Source organism: Coregonus clupeaformis, chromosome 23 (assembly GCF_020615455.1).
Source record: "Coregonus clupeaformis isolate EN_2021a chromosome 23, ASM2061545v1, whole genome shotgun sequence".
Taxonomy (NCBI): Eukaryota; Metazoa; Chordata; class Actinopteri; order Salmoniformes; family Salmonidae; genus Coregonus; species Coregonus clupeaformis.
In genome coordinates, this window is record NC_059214.1 from 40,855,536 (window position 1) to 40,874,337 (window position 18,802).

Below are 18,802 nucleotides of genomic sequence, written 5' to 3' on the forward strand. Positions count from 1 at the left end.
ACCCCTCTACTCCTACCCCTGTCCCAGCCTAACCCCTCTACTCCTACCCCTGTCCCAGCCTAACCCCTCTACTTCTACCCCTGTCCCAGCCTAACCCCTCTACTCCTACCCCTGTCCCAGCCTAACCCCTCTACTCCTACCCCTGTCCCAGCCTAACCCCTCTACTCCTACCCCTGTCCCAGCCTAACCCCTCTACTCCTACCCCTGTCCCAGCCTAACCCCTCTACTCCTACCCCTGTCCCAGCCTGACCCCTCTACTCCTACCCCTGTCCCAGCCTGACCCCTCTACTCCTACCCCTGTCCCAGCCTGACCCCTCTACTTCTACCCCTGTCCCATCCTAACCCCTCTACTATTACCCCAGGCCCATCCCAGCCCACTGCCCTAGCCCCAGGCTAACCTTAACCCCCTGCCCCAGGCCACTGAGACCACTGACCCAACCTTACACCCTTCTGGAACCAGGCCCCTTACCCCTAACTTACATCTTTACAGCCAGGCAGACTCCCAGCCCTGACCCCCCTACCCCTTCCCTTCTCCAGCCTAATTGAGCAGGCGGGCTCCCAGCCCTAACCCCATGGAGCCAGTTAGACCCAGGCTAATCTTACAGCCTCCTGCTGGCCCAGTCGTCCAGCCTCCTGACCCCCCAACCCAGCCCAGGCTATTAGCCAGGGCCAGCCAGGCATGCTGATGCTCAGACAGGTCTGACGTACAGGAGAATGCTGCCTTTCTCTATACACATTCAGAAATAACTACACAAATACATATTATATACCGTAGCCCATAATGTATATACTAAAACAGCCTCAGCCAAATAACCACAGTCCTACGGAATCCTCGATCATGGATCATGTTATCCCCCTTTGACCAATGACCATGTTTATTACCTCCTTTAGTTTAGCTCATGATTCAGAGAAAATCCACTTTGATTTAAGGGTAATCATTTAACAGGGCTGTGCTGCTGACCATGCCCAATATTACACTCTACTCTGCTTCTGACCAGGCCCAAGGCTATATTACAATATTATATAGATTTAAAAACTACGGCTTCGAACCATGCCCAATATGAGTTATCACAAATGACTGCTTCAGACGATGTCCAGAAACCCCTAAGAGGGAAATTAGCATATACTTTCTGCTTTATGTGCCACTGCGATGCTCTGTTCTGTCGACATCATGACATTACAGCATGCTGGCCAGACAGTCAGACACTATGAATTCCAGCAGTATTATGATGGTAACCTCAAATTATAATGGGGACTGTGTTGGACTGAGTGGGACTGGGTCGCTGCTTTGCTGTTATGTAACTGTGTGGGACTGAGCGACTGTCTGAATGGGTTTGGGCCTAATGCTTTCTACAGCCTGGCTGGATGGATTACACTAAAACAGGAGAGCAGCTACAGAACTACTGATATCTATAACAGAGACATCTCAGACAGAGTGAAAGAGCAAGAAAGAGAGAGAGAGATTTAGAGATGGGACAGAGAAATAAAGGACACACCCACCTGGCCAAGGCCCTGAGAACAACAGCTGAGGAGCCCTTGTCTATTTCCACACCTCCAGGTTTCCCCCTTTAGCTCTGGTGGTGTGAGGGCGTGGGACCACCCCTGCCACACACACACCTGTCCGAACTCTCCCACCATCATCAGACCCCCCCAGAGAATAACCCCCCACCCTCTCCAGTTGCATCCCAACATAATGCAGGCACAGCCCCAGACTTGCCACAGCACATGCTCCACAGCTCTAGCCATGCACACTGCACAGAGTCAGGGTGGGCAAAAGGTTAAATATAGACTAATGGGCAATCTTATCAGGTGGTCTCACTTTTCATTCCAGATACAATTCCCTGAAAGAGGAAGTCACCCACTCAGACCCCCTCCTCAGCAACCTGGTCTCAGAGCATTTCGTATTATTCTGTCCGTAAATCCAAGACACTCCATTTAGTATGATATATTACATTTCATATGGTATGTATTAATTTGTGGATGTCCATCATCCATTTCTTATGATATGTTATGAATTACAATTCATATGATATGTTACGAATTTGCAAAACATACAATATGTTATAAATTTGCTAAACGTATGATATGTAACACATTTCAATTTGTTGTGGCTAACGTTAGCTAGGTGGCTAGGTGGCTTAGCATTAGCCAGCTGGCTAACGTTAGCTAGGCTAGGGGTTAGGGGTTAGGGTTAAGGTTAGGAGTAAGGTTAAAGTGTTAAGGTTAGGGTTAGGGGAATGGTTAGATAAAAGGGTTAAGGTTAGGGTTAGGGTTGGCTAACATGCTAAGTAGTTGCAAAGTAGCTAAAAAGTAGTAAGTAGTTGAAAAGTTGCTAGTTAGCTAAAGTTGTCCATGATGAGATTTGAACAATCAACCTTTGGGTTGCTGGACGTTCGTGTTATACACCCAACCAACCACCCTCATTTCGTTTTTGCCTTAGGTAACCTTCAGTGTTATGTAACCATACCAAACATATCATACTAATTTGGGGGCTCCTGGTTTACTTGTACTATGTTACGTCTAGTTTATGAGACCAGGCTATCCGGAGAGAGGTAACCTCGTCCCCAGGCTATTGCGCACAGCGCGTGGAATCGAGATTATTTTTTACAATCCATTCTTTCTTATCCCTTCCCTTCCTTTCAACTGCACAGTGGAACAAGACGTGCTGTGTGTGGAATACCAAATATAGATATATTAATTTTTTCTCGGATTGGATAGGCTACTGGTTTTCAACTCTGTTATTTTCAATGGATAAAGTTGTAGTCTATTGAAACGCTTTCTAGAATTTCTACCGTTGCCAAATCGTCCTTTGGATAAAAATGAGCACTTGATGGAAATTGGACTATAAGGAAATGAAGAATCTTGATTTCTTCGATTTGAAGGATTGCGAGGTAAATTGACAGTTATAGCTCCCAAATGAAATGGTTATCCTACTATTCATATTATGGCCGGGGAAATTGATGTCAAATTGCCGCAAGATGCTCAAATGTATTTAAACTATGTACGTCCATGCAATGTAAAGTTGTAAATTGGATCATATATATTGATGCATTTACGCACAGAGGAAAACGTATGCTTGTCTTCAATTTCATCACTCTCTGTGGCAGCTGGTTTTGCAGTCAGTCAAAGAATAGTCAGTATCAGCATCGGGTCAAGAGTGTTAATAGTCAGAGAATGATGGTTAACTGCTTGGCTGTGGATTAGTAGAGGAAAGGTTCTATGAAGCCTACTCGCGCATAAAACATAGGAAACAGTTGGCGCTTCTGCTCGCGGATGGTGTAAATTATTAGTTGCTGAATTTAGATAGCTCGTTCTTCTCCTTTGTGAACATTACTGTTTACATATATTCACATACTTTGAAATGCAAGAGCAATGTCAAAGATAGCTGGTCAAGACGTTAGAATAACCAGACTCAGACTGTAATTTGCACGGGAACGTCAGCACATGCCTTGAGAGTGTGTGTCAGTGCTGTGTCAGTGCCATCATGCCCTCTGTAGAACACTGGCCAATTGAACACAATTATTGACCCAGTGTTTAGGAATGCAGAAACTGTAGCTGCATTAGGTCACACTTTATTTGGATAGTCCGGATGTAGATACTCTACAGATGGTCATACTATCAACCAGTGATGTAAAGTACTTAAGTAAAAATACTTTAAAGTATTACTTAAGTAGTTTTTGGGGGTATCTGTACTTTACTTTACTATTTATATTTTTGCCAACTTTTACTTCACTACATTCCTAAAGAAAATAATATACTTTTTACTCCAAAAGTAATCGTTACATTTTGAGACGAAAATTGTCTAATTCACACACTTATCAAGAGAACGTCCCTGGTCATCCCTACTGCCTCTGATCTGGCGGACTCACTAAACACAAATGCTTCGTTTGTAAATTATGTCTCGGTGTTGGAGTGTGCCCCTGGCTATTCATCAATAAAAATAAAAAATAAATAACAATGCCGTCTGGTTTGCTTAATATAAGGATTTTTATATGGTTTATACTTTTACTTTTGATACTTAAGTACATTTTAGCAATTCCATTTACTTTTGATACTTAAGTATATTTAAAACCAAATACTTTAGACTTTTACTCAAGTAGTATTTTACTTGGTGACTCACTTTTACTTGAGTCATTTTCTATTAAGGTATCTTTACTTTTAAGTATGACAATTGAGTACTTTTTCCACCACTGCTATCTATCAACAAACTGTCTGTTGATAAGCAAATGCTTGCTAAGGTTAGGGTTAGTCTTAAAATAAGGTTTAGGGTAAGGGTTAAGTTTAGGGTCAGGATAAGGGTTAGGGGTAGTGTTAGGGTTAGTAGATAGTTAGTTGAAATGTTACTGATAGTCTGTAGATAGTCTGTAGAGCATCTACAGATGGACTATCCAAATAAAGTGTTACCCTGCATTAAAGTTGTTACTGCAGAGATTGTGTGTGTGTGTCACATTGACCTATATATTTCTATATCGTCAGTGAGCGGCCCTCCTATAGAAGATGGTTCCCTGTGTGTGTGGTGTGTCCCTGGCTGTGGTGGTGGTGGTGTTGCTGACCCTGGTGTCTCCTGGTGGTGCCTGCCCTATGCCCTGCTCTTGCTACCAGCCCACTGAACTACATTGCACCTTCAGGTCTTTGGTCAATATACCACAGCCCCTACCGCAACACACACTGCACATCAACCTGGGGTAAGGCCTGCGCACAAATACATACACACACACACACACACACACACATTCCATTGGCTGATGCTGTTTCTCTCTGGGTACTGAAAGGTTCAACAGTATCAGCAGGATCCCAGACAGCTCATTGGCCGGTCTGAGGAGGCTGGCGCTGCTGATGCTTCATGGGAATGACATCCATGAGATTCCTGACGGAGCGTTCCAAGATCTGTCCTCCCTTCAGGTACTGAGGCTTAAAGAGTTGCCATGGAGAGGAGAGGGGTCAAATTAGCTAATAATTGGAAGCAAATGTCAATTGTTCTATTGAGCTTAGACACTGTTATTGTATTGTGTTGTTGTGTTCATTTGACTCACATTGATGTGTATGTATTGTTGTTTATAGCTGGAGGAGTTTATACCATGTATTTTCAATTACCATTAATTAATTACCATCCCTGTCCCCCCCCCCCCTCCCGCCCAGGTCCTGAAGCTGAGCTATAACAAGCTGAGGGAGATCTCAGCAAATAGCTTCTCAGGCCTGTCCTCTCTACAGCGCCTCCACCTGGATCACAACTGGCTGCAGTCCCTCCACCCCCAGGCCCTGCTCCGCCTCCCCAACCTCAGACTGATCCGGCTGCAGGGGAACCGGCTCCACCAGCTGCATCCTCAGACCTTCTGCACTCTGTCCCTGCTGAAGACATTCTGCTACTCCACCCTCAGGTGAGTTTTCTACAGTCTTAATTTATCAATTTATTCACTCTTAGTCATAGGTCACGCCTAAAGAGTAGTGCACTACTTAGAGAATAGGGTGTCATTTGTGACTGGACTATCCCCCTCCTCTCCCCAGGCATCTGGACGTGTCCAACAACAGTCTGACTAACCTGCCCAGAGACACACTGAGGACCGCCCCTCTTCTGGAGTCCCTAGCTCTGCAGGCCAACCCCTGGATCTGCGACTGCAGCATGGCTTGGCTGCAGGCCTGGAGCATCTCTCACCTAAGTGACTATCACACTACAATAACCCCTAACCTTACACTAGGTTATTGGGATGCTTATTTGGGTGAGGAAATACTGATTCTTCTCTTCTCTCTCAGGGTTGTTGAAATGTCCGGGGCCACAGTGCCTGGTCTGTGCCTCACCCAATCACCTGAAGGGACGTGGCCTTTTGCAGCAGAAAGACTTATCCTGCACCTCGCCTGTAATCGCCACCAATCCCAGAGCCTCATCTCAGGAGGATGGCGAAGTTCAATCAATAGAAACTTTTAGAGAGGCTTTAGGCCACGCCTCCCTGGGGATGTCCGACCAACAGGGGAATGCCGTTGATCTGAAGTGTAACATCACACACTCCTCACAGACTCCTGACATTACCCCACCACACCTTTCCTCCTCCTTCACCCCCCTCTCCATCACGCTCTCCCTCTCCCTGGACTGTGGGGTGGATGGGCACCGCTATGAAAGGCTGTGGAGGCTGATGGCCTACTACAGTGAGACGCCTGTCAGGCTTCAGAGAGAAATCATGTTGAGTAAAGCCCCAAGACTTGCCTACAGGTATGAAATTACAGAAACACACACAACACATTCCTGTGTTATTATCCGCTTTACCTGTACAATTTTGTTTTAACCCCAACACATTCATTTCATGTCCTTCAGGTACAGACAGAGAGCAGAGAGAGAGGGCTACTACCATACAGGGGTCAGGGCCAGTCTCCAAGCCCAGCCTGCCTGGTTACTGCAGCCCCATGTCAGTCTCCAGTTCAACAGAGCTCAGTCCAGCACCCACAGCGTTAAACTGACTCTGTCCACCCTGGTGTCTGCCCCCCCAGACCTCCCATCCCCACACCCCTGGGTCCTCATCCAGACCAACCACACCCACACAGCTTTTACAGCAGCCGCAGACAGCCAGATCCACCTGCCCTGCCCTGTCCTTAGCTCTACTGCAGACCTAAGCTCTGGAGATCCCAGGCTCCAATGGGTGTTCCCAGATGGTTCAACAGTCTCCTCCCCCTACCACAGCTCAGATGGTAAGGTCCGTGTGTCTGGCCAAGGGCTGATCCTGCAGAGAGTGGATCACTCTGATGCTGGACTGTACTACTGCGTGGCCCGGGCGGGAGGAAATGTCGATGTTCTCCCCCTTCGTCTGGTGGTAGTAGAATCATCCAACCCTCCCCCAGGGGAGGAGCTAGGCCCTGCTGTGACTGGATTGGTTGGAGACCCTGTCAGTCTGCCGTGCGAGGCCTCTGGTTCACCGAGGGTTGAGGTGAACTGGGTTCTTCCTGACGGGGGAGTGGTAGGGAGTAGGAACAAGGGGAGAAGAAGGGGGGGGGCAGGGGTGACTGTCTTAGCCAATGGTACCCTGTCTCTCCCCTTTCCTGGGCTGGGAGACGCAGGGCTATACCGGTGTGTAGCGGTGAACCAGCACGGTGCTGACTCTCTCTCCACCAGACTGATTCTAACCCCACGTCCTTCCGACACCTCATCACGCATGACATATCCCATGAGGCCACAGTCTGTGGCGGGGGTGTCCAACAGGTTACCAGCCCCTCTAGGGGGAAAGGAGGTTGAAGAGGGGGTGTCAGGAAATGACGAAGGGGAGGAGGAGAACATACTTCCCACCAGGGCAGGTTACACCAGGAGGAGAGGTCCTAGACCCAAATCCCCCCTGACACGGCGCCCCCCCGTTGGATCCCACACAGTGAGGGTGGAGGGAGGCGGATCCCCTCAGAGGGGCAGGAGGCCCCTGAGGAGAGGCTTCCCTGTGGAGCAGAGGAGGAACAGGCTGGAGGGCCGCCGGAGGTTTAACCTGGCCAAACACAAGATAGACCCTCAGAAATGGGCCGACCTGCTGGCTAAGATACGTGAAAGGACTGCCCCTAAAATCACAGACTCCCTGTATGTACCATCCCCAACTAGAGCACTTACTACGACCTCAGCCCCAACTAGAGCAAAGACAACCACCTCAACCCCAACTGAAGCAAAGACAACCACCTCAACCCCAACTGAAGCAAAGGCAACCACATCAACCCCAACTGAAGCAAAGACAACCACCCTAACCCCAACTGAAGCAAAGACAACCACCTCAACTCCAACTGAAGCAAAGACAACCACCTCAACCCCAACTGAAGCAAAGACAATCACCTCAACCCCAACTGAAGCAAAGACAACCACCTCAACCCCAACTGAAGCAAAGACAACCACATCAACCCCAACTAGAGCACAGTCAACCAGAATACAGACAGATAACAGACAGACAGAAAGCAATGAGACAACCAGAATGCAGACAACCAGAACAAAGCCAGGCAGCACACAACCAAAGACCACACAACCAAATACCACACAACCAACTACCACACTACCAAAGATCACACCAGAGGTTACAGTGGGAAGAAAATCCCCTCAACGTACTGTATTGGAGTCAGAGGCTGATACCACAGAGGGTTTTTCCATAGATGTCCCCAGTCTACAGGAAGAGGGGTTGAACACTGTCCACACATCACTGATCCCAGACCTGCTAACAAAGGATAGAGTGGCCCCAGAGGCAACAAACACTGCAGATCAGACCAATAACTTCTCCCAGATCCCTCAGTCAAACACAGACACAAATACAGGGACAGGAACAGAGACAGAGAGTTCTCCTAAAAGCACAAAGCCAACCTCCAGCATCAATGACATTAGCACAGAGAGGAGACAGAGCGTTGCTCCTGTAAGGACCACAGGTGAGAGGGGGAGGTATGGAACAACAAACTCTGGACATGTAACGTTCTCCAACTCTGTCCCGTCACAATCCAGAATCCCCTGGAATTCCAGGAGCAGGCCCGGCCAGAGGAGACGCATCAACAGACCCAGAGGACGACCCACTGCCCGCCAGAATACCCCAGGTCCAACCTCCCCTCACCAGAATACTCCAGGTCCAACCTCCCCTCGCCAGAATACCCCTGGTTCAACCTCCCCTCGCCAGAATACCGCAGGTCCAACCTCCCCTCGCCAGAATACCCCAGGTCCAACCTCCCCTTGCCAGAATACCGCAGGTCCAACCTCCCCTCGCCAGAATACCCCAGGTCCAACCTCCCCTCGCCAGAATATCCCAGGTCCAACCTCCCCTCGCCAGAATACCCCAGGTCCAACCTCCCCTCGACAGAATATCCCAGGTCCAACCTCCCCTCGCCAGAATACCCCAAGTCCAACCTCCCCTCGCCAGAATACACCCAGAGCAACACTTACAGACCCCAGGGAACTGCCAGCAGCTGCTACAACCACTACTATAACCACTACTATAACCACTACTATAACTGCTGCTCCATCCTCTACTAGGATCACTGCTCCATCAAGCACATTCGTCTCCCCCCCTGCCTCCTTTCCTGCCTCTCCCCCCCAGACACACACAGACAGGGTGACTCACTCAGCAAACACTGCTGCTCGTCTCCCTGACAGGTCCCAAACGACTAGCACACACACACAGATTCGCACACACGCTCGCACACACACTGGCAAACATACACCCACAGTCACAACAACTAGTACACACACAGGCAAACATAAACCCACAGTCACACACAGCGACACAGACAAACAGAGTTATGCTGAAACAGAGGGTCAGGTCTGGGCTACTTCAAAAGAGCAGGATCCATCTGTCTTCAACCAACACAACCCAGAGGATATCAAAGCAACTCCCCCTCAGTCTGGAACCACACCAGGCAGAACAACATCTACTGGCACTGAGAAAGAACCCAGTGAGATAGAACCCCTTTACCCAGCTACTGATGAAGAACCCAATGAGGAAGAACCACCAGCAACTGATGAAGAACCCAGTGAAATAGAACCACCAGCAACTGATGAAGAACCCAGTGAGATAGAACCACCAGCAACAGATGAAGAACCCAGTGAGATAGAACCACCAGCAACGGATGAAGAACCCAGTGAGATAGAACCACCAGCCACTGATGAAGAACCCAATGAGATTGAACCACCAGCCACTGATGAAGAACACAATGAGGTAGAATCACCAGCAACTGATGAAGAACACAGAGAGGTAGAACCATCAGCTATTGATGAAGAACCCAGTGAGATAGAACCACCCTACCCAATCACTGATGATGAACCCAGTGAGATGGAACCAGTTTATCTAGCACCTGATGAACCAGAGGAGAGACAGCCAGAGTCAGAAAAAAACAACTCTCTTTCATCTACAACACAACTACTGTCCCCAAACACAACTGAAACAGCAGCTACCACTGCTTCAGCCATCACCTCCTCTACAGTCATGACCTCCATTAGAAGAACTACCACTATAACTATTCCTACAACTACTACAACCACTATTCCCACAACTACTACCGCTATTCCTACAACTACAACTACTATTACTTCAACCACTATTCCCACAACTACTACCACAACTTCTACCACTATTCCCACAACTACTATCACTATTCCCACAACTACTACCACTATTCCCACAACTTCTACCACTATTCCCACAACTTCTACCACTATTCCCACAACTACTATCACTATTCCCACAACTACTATCACTATTCCCACAACTACTACCACTATTCCCACAACTACTACTACTATTCCTACAACTACTATTCCCACTACTACTACTACTACTACCACTCCTACTACTACAACAGTCTGGAGGAATCCAGGGGTAAACGGCATCCCAGACTCACATGGCAGTCGCTACCGCCCCCCACCTTACCCCACCTACCCACAACACCTTATCACTAGGCCTGACCCAGTCAGAACTCCACCCCCTATAAAACACGCACCCTCTCTCCCACACCCGGTCAACCCCAAACTCCTTCTCCCAGACATTTTAGAGACCCCTTCCTCTGCAGTCCCCACCACAAGTGCTCCCTCGAGCCCCCCCAAGACCTCCCCACCCACCACAGACCCTCAGGCCGGGCTCAACACTGGCTCTACTCCTCCTCATTCCCCACCCCTCTCTCCAGACCGTAGTGTGACTGCCCAACGCTCCCCTCAGACCACTGTCCTGCGTGTCAGGCCCCGTATCACTCCCCCCCATGTGCGCCCCATGTCTGTCCCAGCTGAGAGTGACGCCCTCCTGCCATGCGAGGCCATTGGACAGCCTCCTCCAACAATCACCTGGATCAAGGTCTCCACAGGTACGCCACACACTCTACTCTCAGTTCTACACACAATACATGCTACTGTCACTCACATACACACAATATGTACTTTGTCATACATACACCTTACTCAATACACTCACTACTGTCCCTCATACACACAATATGTACTTTGTCATACATACACCTTACTCAATACACTCACTACTGTCACTTATACACACAATATGTACTTTGTCATACATACACCTTACTCAATACACTCACTACTGTCACTCATACACACAATATGTACTTTGTCATACATACACCTTACTCAATACATTCACTACTGTCACTCATACACACAATATGCCACTCAATATGTATTTCTGTCTGCCCCAGGAGCTGTGATGTCACTGGACTCCAAGGCAGAGCGTTTCCAGGTCCTACCCAACGGAACCTTTCTCATCCAGAGCGTGCAGGTCCAGGACCGGGGGACATATATCTGCAGCGCACAGAACTCTGTGGGCCTTGACCGCGCCATGGTGACCCTGGAGGTCTGGTCCCGCCCACCACGCATTCAGCTACCCACTCACAGAGAGGCCACAGTGCACCAGGGGGGCGAGGTGAGGTTGGAGTGTCGTGCTCAGGGGGTGCCTGTCCCTCTGCTGTCCTGGGTACTACCTGACCGCTCCGTTCTGACCCCCAACCTTAACTCAAACCCTGCCCATGGCCCTCACCCCCGGGTGTCTATATTCCCTAATGGTACTCTGCGTATCGTGGCTGTCGGCCCAGCAGACAGAGGACTGTATCGCTGTGTAGCCTCCAACCCAGCAGGGGCAAGCAGTCTGTCAGTCCGACTCCATGTCTCATCCCTGCCTCCAGCCATCCAGCAGCCCAGAGAGGAGAGGGTAACCCAGCCCGCTGGCATGCCTGTCTACGCCCACTGCTCTGCCCGGGGAGCCCCCGCTCCCTCCATCCGCTGGAGGACCCCTGACGGCACCCTGCTGCTCCCCTCTCAATTCCTCAACGGGAACCTGTTTGTCCTCCCCAACGCCACCTTGCTGATACGCAAGCTTGCCACTAAGGACTCTGGGAGCTACGAGTGCCTGGCGACTAATGCAGTGGGTGGGGATAAGAGGACGGTGAGGGTGGAGGTGACTGGAGATGAACGAGGAGGAGTTGTCTCCACAGATAAAACTACATCCTCCTCTTCCATTAACAGTAACTCTGACCTGACCCCCTCCTCAGCCATTCTTAACCCTCCTCTCCGGTCCTCCTCCCCCCTCAGTAAGGCTAAGATCCTCTCCACCTCTCCATCCAGTTCTATAGTCGTATATGGTGAAACTCTGCTCCTTCACTGTTCAGCAACCGGCAACCCAGAGCCTAGAGTAGTCTGGAGGACACCTGGCAAGAAACTAGTGGATGCCCACTACAGGTGTGTGCTTGTCCATATTGATTACTGATCTGTTTAATCTAGTCTGTCTCTGTTGTATTGATTGATTGTCTGTGTCTTGTGCTGATGTATCTAACTTATCCTCTCTGTGTTGTATTTCCAGTTTTGACAAGAGGATGAAGGTACACAGTAATGGAACCCTGTATATCCAGTCGGTGACAGAGAAAGATGGGGGGGACTATTTATGTGTCGCACGAAATAAAATGGCTGATGACTACCGCCTCCTCCGTGTCACTGTGGTCACAAAGCCCACGAAGGCCGCTAAGATTGAGCCAAAGCAGCCGTTCAATCAGAAGGTGGTGTCGTATGGAGCAGCTTTAAAGGTAGACTGTCTGGCGACCGGGCAGCCCGACCCCGCAGTGAGATGGAGCCTACCGGACGGAACCTCAGTGAACAGCATACTGTTGCAAGGGGACGAGAGAGGGGGACGGAGGAGGCGGCTGGTGGTGTTTGACAACGGGACTCTGTTCCTCCCCTCAGTGGGGATGGGGGAGGAGGGGGAGTACGTCTGCCACGCTGAGAACCAGGTGGGGAGAGACTCCATGAGGGTGATGATCAAAGTCCTCGCCTCACCCCCTTCCTTCCCTAGAACCAGATATGAGGTCATCAAGGTGCAACAAGGGGGTGTGGTGGCTCTGAACTGTGGGGCCAAAGGAGAGCCCATCCCTACAGTCACATGGTTCTCTCCAATCAATCGTGTCATCCCTGTGGGGGGGTCCGGTCCAGTTGTAGTGCGGCCAGATGGCTCCTTGGTGATCCAGGGGGCTAGAGGGGCTGACGGAGGAAACTACACCTGCCGAGCCAGCAACACTACTGGGGAGAGGAGCAGGGTGATGGGGGTGGAGGTGATGGTGACCCCATCCAGCTTCACTCTTAATGGGACTAGGGGTGGACTCGATGGGACAGACAGACAGACAGCTGTTGTTAGTGGTAGTGGACTCAGTGCTGGGATCACCATCAGTCAGTTTGCAGGGAGGGTTCAGTCAGTCAGTATTGGTAATGGTGTCAGTAGTAGTAATGGTGTCATTAATAATGAAGTCAGTCATAATGGAGTTAGCAATGTAGGGGACCAGAGGGTCTCAGCAGTAAGAGGCCAGACAGTTATTTTGCCCTGTCCATCCCAGGGCTTCCCTCCACCCCGCCCGGCCTGGTTGCTGCCTGGTAACGGGGTTCTCCCGGCGCCTTACTACGGCAGCAGACTCACCGTGCACCGCAACGGAACCCTGGAGCTGCGGGGGGTGAGGGCAAGCGATGCTGGCATGCTGGTGTGTGTCGCTCGCGGTGAGAGGGGCGAGGCTCGGATCATGGTAAATCTGGAGGTCATAGACACACCGGACACACCTCGCTCCAGAGGCCCAGTGACCACAGAGAAACCTCGCCCAGTAGGCCCAGTCAGCACAGAGAAACCTCGCCCATTAGGCCCAGTTAGCACAGAGAAACCTAGCTCAGGAGTCACAGTTACAGAGGAGACATCTCGACCCAGAGGTCCAGTAACCACAGAGAAATCTCGCCAGGAGACACCTCACCCGAGAGGCCCAGTCACTACTGAGAAACCTCACTTGGGAGGCCGAGTCAGCACAAAGAAACCTCGCCCAGTAGGCGGGGATAAGAGGACAGTACCAGGAGTCCCATTCCGAGGGGACACACCTCGCCCAAGAGGCCCAGTGCCAGAGGCAGCGAGGAGTGTCATCCTGGAGAGGAAGCCTGTGGTCGTCAGCAGATCAGCTTCTCTGGTCAGCATCATAAGCGGAGAGAATCTACGGCTACCCTGCCCCCAGACAGACAGCCCCAGTCAGAGTTCCAGCCAGACTCAGCCTTTGACCTGGACGTTGCCCAGCGGGGTGGTCGTGTCTCGGGGCCAGACGGCAGGGACGGGTCAGTACTCAGTCCTGGATGACGGGACTCTGACGGTGCAGCAGGCGTCTGTGTTCGACAGGGGGACCTACTCCTGTCGATCCACCAATCAGAACATGTTGTCTATCCTGACAGTTCCAGTGATTGTCATCGCCTACCCCCCCCGCATCACCAACGGCCCCCCTCCCCTCACCTACACCCGGCCCGGAGTTGCTGTGCAGCTCACCTGCTACGTCATAGCAACCCCCCGAGCGACCATCACCTGGGAAATGCCGGACCAATCCCAGCTAAGGGTCACAGGTCAGGCCCGTCTCTATGGCAACCGGTACCTGAGCCCCCAGGGTTCCCTAGTAATCCAGAACCCGACCAGCAGAGACACTGGGTTCTACCGCTGTACTGCACGGAACGTCATTGGAACCGACACCAAGGCCACTTATCTACATGTGATCTAACAGAACACACACAGTGAGACCTGGTCCTGCTTATCCTCGTGTCTGGAGGAGACACACACACACACACACACACACACACACACACACACACGCACACACACGCACACACACGCACACACACACTTTTTGCCCTACGAAACTGCAAAGTTGAGTACAGAAAATACTGTTCAACCAAAGACTGATAAAATATTGTAAATAGAGAATATAAAACCAAATGCATCTTACAGCCATAGTGTGTTATGCATCTAACAGCCATAGTGTGTTATGCATCTTACAGCCATAGTGTGTTATGCATCTTACAGCCATAGTGTGTTAAGCATCTAACATCCAGAGTGTGTTATGCATCTAACATCCAGAGTGTGTTATGCATCTTACAGCCAGAGTGTGTTATGCATCTAACATCCAGAGTGTGTTATGCATCTTACAGCCAGAGTGTGTTATGCATCTAACATCCATAGTGTGTTATGCATCTTACAGCCAGAGTGTGTTATGCATCTAACATCCATAGTGTGTTATGCATCTAACATCCAGAGTGTGTTATGCATCTTACAGCCAGAGTGTGTTATGCATCTAACATCCAGAGTGTGTTATGAATCTTACAGCCATAGTGTGTAATGCATCTTAAAGCCATAGTGTGTTATGCATCTAACATCCAGAGTGTGTTATGCATCTTACAGCCAGAGGGTGTTATTTATCTTACAGCCAGAGTGTGTTATGCATCTTACAGCCAGAGTGTGGTATGCATCTTACAGCAATAGTGGAGTTGTAAAAGCAATGAGCAGCTCTGAGAAGCAACGTCATCATTCAGCAACAATAAATATTGTCAACATCACAGACTATATCAGGGAGTAAAAACATCAGCTGTTGCAATACACATCATGCAAGACAACATATTCAGCTCTGTATTACAACCTTTATGAACTTTTACCTCCATAATATCTAAAGTGGCCTTATGAGTCCCGTGTATAGTTGTGTATTTATGAGCAGAACAAATGTTTGATGGTAGTCACAGAACTCCTCCAATGATAGTTCTGTGGAGCCACAGGAGGCTGCAGCACTCTGTGTCTGCAGCTCTCTGTGTCTGCAGCACTCTGTGTCTGCAGCTCTCTGTGTCTGCAGCGCTCTGTGTCTGCAGCGCTCTGTGTCTGCAGCTCTCCAACCCTGCAGGCTCGATCACTCTTCCAGCCATTTAGGCTGTAGGCTACATACATCCCAGATCTGTCAAATAAACACAACAGTTACCAAGTCTTTGAAGATGGTATTTGTAGTAATTACATATTTTTATATACAGTAGAATAGATGTCTGTATGGCTCCAGTGTCTGATCAAGCATGTAAAATCTGATATCATCATGTTTTAATTTCGTTTAAATTATTTGTCTTGTAAAGACTGTGATGTAAAGTTGTTATTTTGTGCCTCTTGTCATAAAGATGATAACAATTATGCTTTTTTCCCCAACTGCTACATTTTATAAATAAAAGATAAAACAAATTCAGTCTGCTCATCAAAGCATGGTCTTTTAGGTGTGTAGGTGTGTGTCCTGGGACAGAACCAGTGGGTTTGTTTGGGAACATCAGGCTTTGTATCCCATGAGTCTCAGCAGAGAAAACAGGAAATGGTCTTAATCATTCTTAAGAGTCTATTGACGCACCCGTGCGTCAATCTAAGTAACATAATAAAATAATCCAATAAAAAAATCTGTCAGTTTAAGCTAGAGATATCTGTTTTTTTCAATCCACTGCATCTGCCTATGTCGGCCTTCTGCATCCTTGGTGGAAGGTGGCCGAGCTACAGCGGTGTTTGTCAGACCATGAGACATACCGAAAATCGATCTTCTCATGAAAACGTCTGTAGTTTCTGAATGGTTTGGCCTGCAAACTAATATAATCACTCTATGGAAAGATGAGACTCACACAAGACTCGCACAAGTGTCACGGGACTCGTCTGAAGATAACCCATACAAATGAATGGAAGTATGGAGGTAGTTTTGTGCCCCCAAAAATAAGGGATTAAATATGTGTACTGTATATGTCCTAGGTATAGAACAGACACTTCAAAACCTTTCTTTTTGACATTAATGTGTTATTCAATGCGTTTCTATGGGCTATAGTAGTAAAGGCCAAATTCAATATTTTAAATATTTGTTTTAAACCTATAGGGGTCATAAAATTCAAAATCAAATAGCTAAATGATCAATGGTATGACCATCTTAAAATAATTCCATGTGTTAGCTTAGTAGAACCCCCCCATTTTCCAAAACCCAGTTGCTTCGTGTGCCAACTCCATTAAACTCCTATTAGACATGTATTAACTCTATTACACTAGTATTATAGAGATATTTTCTTTATTTCTTTATCAAATATCACTGTCTGTGTTCCTCTCCCAGGACATTGCAGCTGCATTATAATATAATAGTGTAATGTTGTTTCACCTATGAACAATATGTCTCACTTACAGTGAGGGAAAAAGGTATTTGATCCCCTGCTGATTTTGTACGTTTGCCCACTGACAAAGAAAGTATCAGTCTATAATTTTAATGGTAGGTTTATTTGAACAGTGAGAGACAGAATAACAACAACAAAAATCCTGAAAAACGCATGTCAAAAATGTTATAAATTGATTTGCATTTTAATGAGGGAAATAAGTATTTGACCCCCTCTCAATCAGAAAGATTTCTGGCTCCCAGGTGTCTTTTATACAGGTAACGAGCTGAGATTAGGAGCACACTCTTAAAGGGAGTGCTCCTAATCTCAGTTTGTTACCTGTATAAAAGACACCTGTCCACAGAAGCAATCAATCAATCAGATTCCAAACTCTCCACCATGGCCAAGACCAAAGAGCTCTCCAAGGATGTCAGGGACAAGATTGTAGACCTACACAAGGCTGGAATGGGCTACAAGACCATCGCCAAGCAGCTTGATGAGAAGGTGACAACAGTTGGTGCGATTATTCGCAAATGGAAGAAACACAAAATAACTGTCAATCTCCCTCGGCCTGGGGCTCCATGCAAGATCTCACCTCGTGGAGTTGCAATGATCATGAGAACGGTGAGGAATCAGCCCAGAACTACACAGGAGGATCTTGTCAATGATCTCAAGGCAGCTGGGACCATAGTCACCAAGAAAACAATTGGTAACACACTACGCCGTGAAGGACTGAAATCCTGCAGCGCTCGCAAGGTCCCCCTGCTCAAGAAAGCACATATACAGGCCCGTCTGAAGTTTGCCAATGAACATCTGAATGATTCCGAGGATAACTGGGTGAAAGTGTTGTGGTCAGATGAGACCAAAATCGAGCTCTTTGGCATCAACTCAACTCACCGTGTTTGGAGGAGGAGGAATGCTGCCTATGACCCCAAGAACACCATCCCCACCGTCAAACATGGAGGTGGAAACATTATGCTTTGGGGGTGTTTTTCTGCTAAGGGGACAGGACAACTTCACCGCATCATAGGGACGATGGACGGGGCCATGTACCATCAAATCTTGAGTGAGAACCTCCTTCCCTCAGCCAGGGCATTGAAAATGAGTTGTGGATGGGTATTCCAGCATGACAATGACCCAAAACACACGGCCAAGGCAACAAAGCAGTGGCTCAAGAAGGAGCACATTAAGGTCCTGGAGTGGCCTATCCAGTCTCCAGACCATAATCCCATAGAAAATCTGTGGAGGGAGCTGAAGGTTGGAGTTGCCAAACATCAGCCTCGAAACCTTAATGACTTGGAGAAGATCTGCAAAGATGTGTGCAAACCTGGTGGCCAACTACAATAAATGTCTGACCTCTGTGATTGCCAACAAGGGTTTTGCCACCAAGTACTAAGTCATGTTTTGCAGAGGGGTCAAATACTTATTTCCCTCATTAAAATGCAAATCAATTTATAACATTTTTGACATTAGTTTTTCTGGATTTTTTTGTTGTTATTCTGTCTCTCACTGTTCAAATAAACCTACCATTAAAATTATAGACTGATAATGTCTTTGTCAGTGGGCAAACGTACAAAATCAGCAGGGGATACTTCTTTCCCTCACTGTATCTACATATCAGATGGGAAGGGTCTATAGACATGACTTAATGTAGATGTAACCAAATCCATCCAGGTGGATAAAAGTGTTTAATCTGTTTTGATAATTTTAGTCAGCAGGTGGGTTCAGACGGTCGGTACTCTAGATATGACTCAGTCACCATGGTAACCCAGATGACAACTGAAACGATCCAAACATACCAAAGTCTATTGAATCCCATATAATCTATTGAATTCCATATATATCTGTTTTAATACCTAAACAGAAGAGGGAGGGAGGTACTTAGGG

General features: G+C 48.3%; 1 protein-coding gene across 1 annotated transcript; it reads left to right on the top strand.

Moving 5' to 3' along the window:
* Positions 1–2,652: 2,652 nt before the first annotated feature.
* Positions 2,653–16,086, top strand: LOC121536145 (immunoglobulin superfamily member 10-like). Its single transcript, XM_045206702.1, has 9 exons — positions 2,653–2,891; positions 4,477–4,685; positions 4,773–4,902; positions 5,140–5,378; positions 5,506–5,657; positions 5,752–6,205; positions 6,308–10,785; positions 11,134–12,169; positions 12,291–16,086. Exons 2-9 carry the CDS (start codon positions 4,498–4,500, stop codon positions 14,491–14,493), a joined length of 8,880 nt encoding a protein of 2,959 aa, XP_045062637.1. The 5' UTR covers positions 2,653–2,891; positions 4,477–4,497; the 3' UTR covers positions 14,494–16,086.
* The last annotated feature ends 2,716 nt before the right edge of the window (positions 16,087–18,802 follow it).